Consider the following 2,500-nt stretch of genomic DNA (forward strand, 5'->3'; position numbering starts at 1 on the left):
TTGGCCAGCAACACACAGACACTAAATGCTATGCAGTACGTCGACCCAACTGTCAAAAAAAGAGAAGGAGGAAGAGGAGGAGGACGGCAAAGCTCTCCGCCACACATGACAACATGTCACACGGCGAGATTAAAGAGCGCGGGGATCAAAACAAGGCTGTTATTGTCTGATGAAGCATTTCCTGCCAGAGTCGACTGGATGCGGCGCGGAGGAGGAGGAGGCCCAGTGTTTTTCACCCTTGTCAACAGATCACGCGAGACACCCATAAAGAATAAAGGAGATAAAAAGGAAAACATGCGCGAAACAAACTCTTAAATGGATTCCGAAACGGCACAAACATGGTATAAACAACCAGTACACACGGCGGCTATATACTGAAAGAACTTCAGAGGACCTCTTTTACAACAGATTCCAGACTCGAGACAAAGACGAACCGTCTTAAACGATCTCTTGACCTCTTTGTGCATGGTTGAAGTCAATATGCCAGCATTAGATGTGATCTCCTATGATATAGTGATGTGTTTCCGGGCTTTAGCAGTTGCATATGTACAACTTTGCCGTTCTAAAGAAGTACATGGTCAAAAAAAGCGTAGCTACAAATATAGCTGTAATCATTAGACATGAGTCTGCAAGTACGTATGCATTTCCTCAATTTGCAAGGGCCTCAGTTTGCATGTCATAAATATAGTAGGCAGGGCCGCTGACAGCTTTTGCTGGGCCCAGGACAAAATAATCTGAAAAGGCCCCCACCTCAACACCTACAATGTAATGGGGTCCCATTTCTGGGCAACCTCCATTCTCTGGGCCCGGGACAACTGACCCCTTTCTCCACCCTTTGTCGGCGGGCCTGATAGTAGGCCTGATCTTTTCTCGTTGTGCGTGGAGCTCATTCATCCCTCAGTCAGCCGGGCTCGGCTAAGCTCAGTACTTCCTGTCAAGTCATCCTTGTACCCCCGCCAGCCAATCAGAGTGCGTCTTGGCTTGCCCGTAGGCCAGATGGATTGTGGGTGTTTTCCTGTGTCAGTGTGGTGTTTCCTGGCCCTTTACCTTCTTCCTCTTCCTCTGCTTGGCTTTGCTGTTGGCCTCCTGTTGGCTCTGGCTCTGGGCCTGCGGGGCCCCGTTGCCGTGGGCCAGCGAGGGGAGCTTGCCCTGCAGGGCGGCCGTCAGCGGGCCGCTGGGGGTGGACGGCGGGGTGTTGTCCGGAGAGTCTGTCTCTCTCTTCACCGAGTGCACCTGCGACGGAGGTAGGGAGGGAAGGAAGGATGGAGGACGGAGGGTCAGAGAGAACACTACTGTGCTGCAGCACTGGGATTCGATAACAAAAAACATGCACATACACAGTGAAAAGAAAACACTAATAGTTTTTTTCTGTGTAGTGTACAAGTGATATGTTTTTAGTTCATATAAAGTTAAAGTAAAGCCCTTATCAGTACATACAGTGCATAGAAAAACAAATCTAAATACGTATCAAAACAGATATCGGCCTCCCTTGCAAAGTTAATATGCATACGCACAAATAAATGGGAAGAAGAGTATGGCTTGTTTGAGGTGGGTCAGCTTCTAGACAACAATAAAATGCTATAGTGTCACTTACAGTAATACAAATGATTACGCTGACTGTGATCATTTACACCATACATACAAAGTTTGTAACCCCATAATGCACGCTGTTCCACCAGTGGAACGATGTAACAGTCATTGAAAAGTTAACTACTATAGTACTACACTACTATGACATGACACAGGGCCTTTAGCAATGCACTACGACTTGATATTTGCCATTCTAGTAACAGCAAATGTATACTGTCTCAAAGGGTTAAAATGTATATATCAGACTGTTTTTTGTTTGTTTTTTTATTTTATAACTGTTCTGTGATTTTGAAGTTTAACTTTCATGAACTTTCTAATGAAAGAGATTCTACATCCTCAATGAGACTAGTTTGGATAAAAAAAAAGTTTTAATACTGAATGCTCGGAAGCCCAGCCAAATGTTCACCTTAAATACGTATGACTTTCCACTACACAAGTGCTGAGTCGTCCATTATTCCCACAAATGTATTAACGACCAGCGATGTTGCACTACTACAGTTTGCAATATTTGCCTTCTCCAAAAGGAGCCTTAACACAGACTTTCTGGAAGTCCTCACAAGTCTAAATGATCCTAGTCTGCACCCATAGGCAAAAGCTAACCAAACATCGAGATATGTGATCGCGCAGTCAGATGAAACAGCTCGCGCACACAAGGCTTCGTTTTGTCTCTAAGCCCTAACGGCATCAACTGAAAGTTCGACATAGATGTCCAGTGATCCTTGTAATATAGCTTTGAAACCAACTCCATGGCGCATGTTTCAGCTATCGTGTGCAGGCCAACCGACAGGGGGGGGACAAAGGGCTATGTTGTCCTGGGCCCACTGAGATAGGAGGCCTAGAATTGGGTCCCCATTACTTTATAAGTATTGGATAGGGGGCCCTCTCAGATGACTTTGTCCTGGGCCCAGAG

General features: G+C 45.8%; 1 protein-coding gene across 2 annotated transcripts in view; it reads right to left on the bottom strand.

Annotated features, from left to right (window-relative positions):
• supt3h (SPT3 homolog, SAGA and STAGA complex component) overlaps positions 1–2,500 on the bottom strand; it is a 146,344-nt gene that overhangs the window by 24,932 nt on the left and 118,912 nt on the right. For both annotated transcript variants that reach the window (XM_063184487.1, XM_063184486.1), the window contains exon 10: positions 1,048–1,233. In XM_063184487.1, the coding sequence (XP_063040557.1) occupies positions 1,048–1,233 (186 nt within the window). The remainder of the gene's footprint in view (positions 1–1,047; positions 1,234–2,500) is intronic.

This window comes from Engraulis encrasicolus, chromosome 19 (genome assembly GCF_034702125.1).
Source record: "Engraulis encrasicolus isolate BLACKSEA-1 chromosome 19, IST_EnEncr_1.0, whole genome shotgun sequence".
In the NCBI taxonomy this organism is placed as follows: domain Eukaryota; kingdom Metazoa; phylum Chordata; class Actinopteri; order Clupeiformes; family Engraulidae; genus Engraulis; species Engraulis encrasicolus.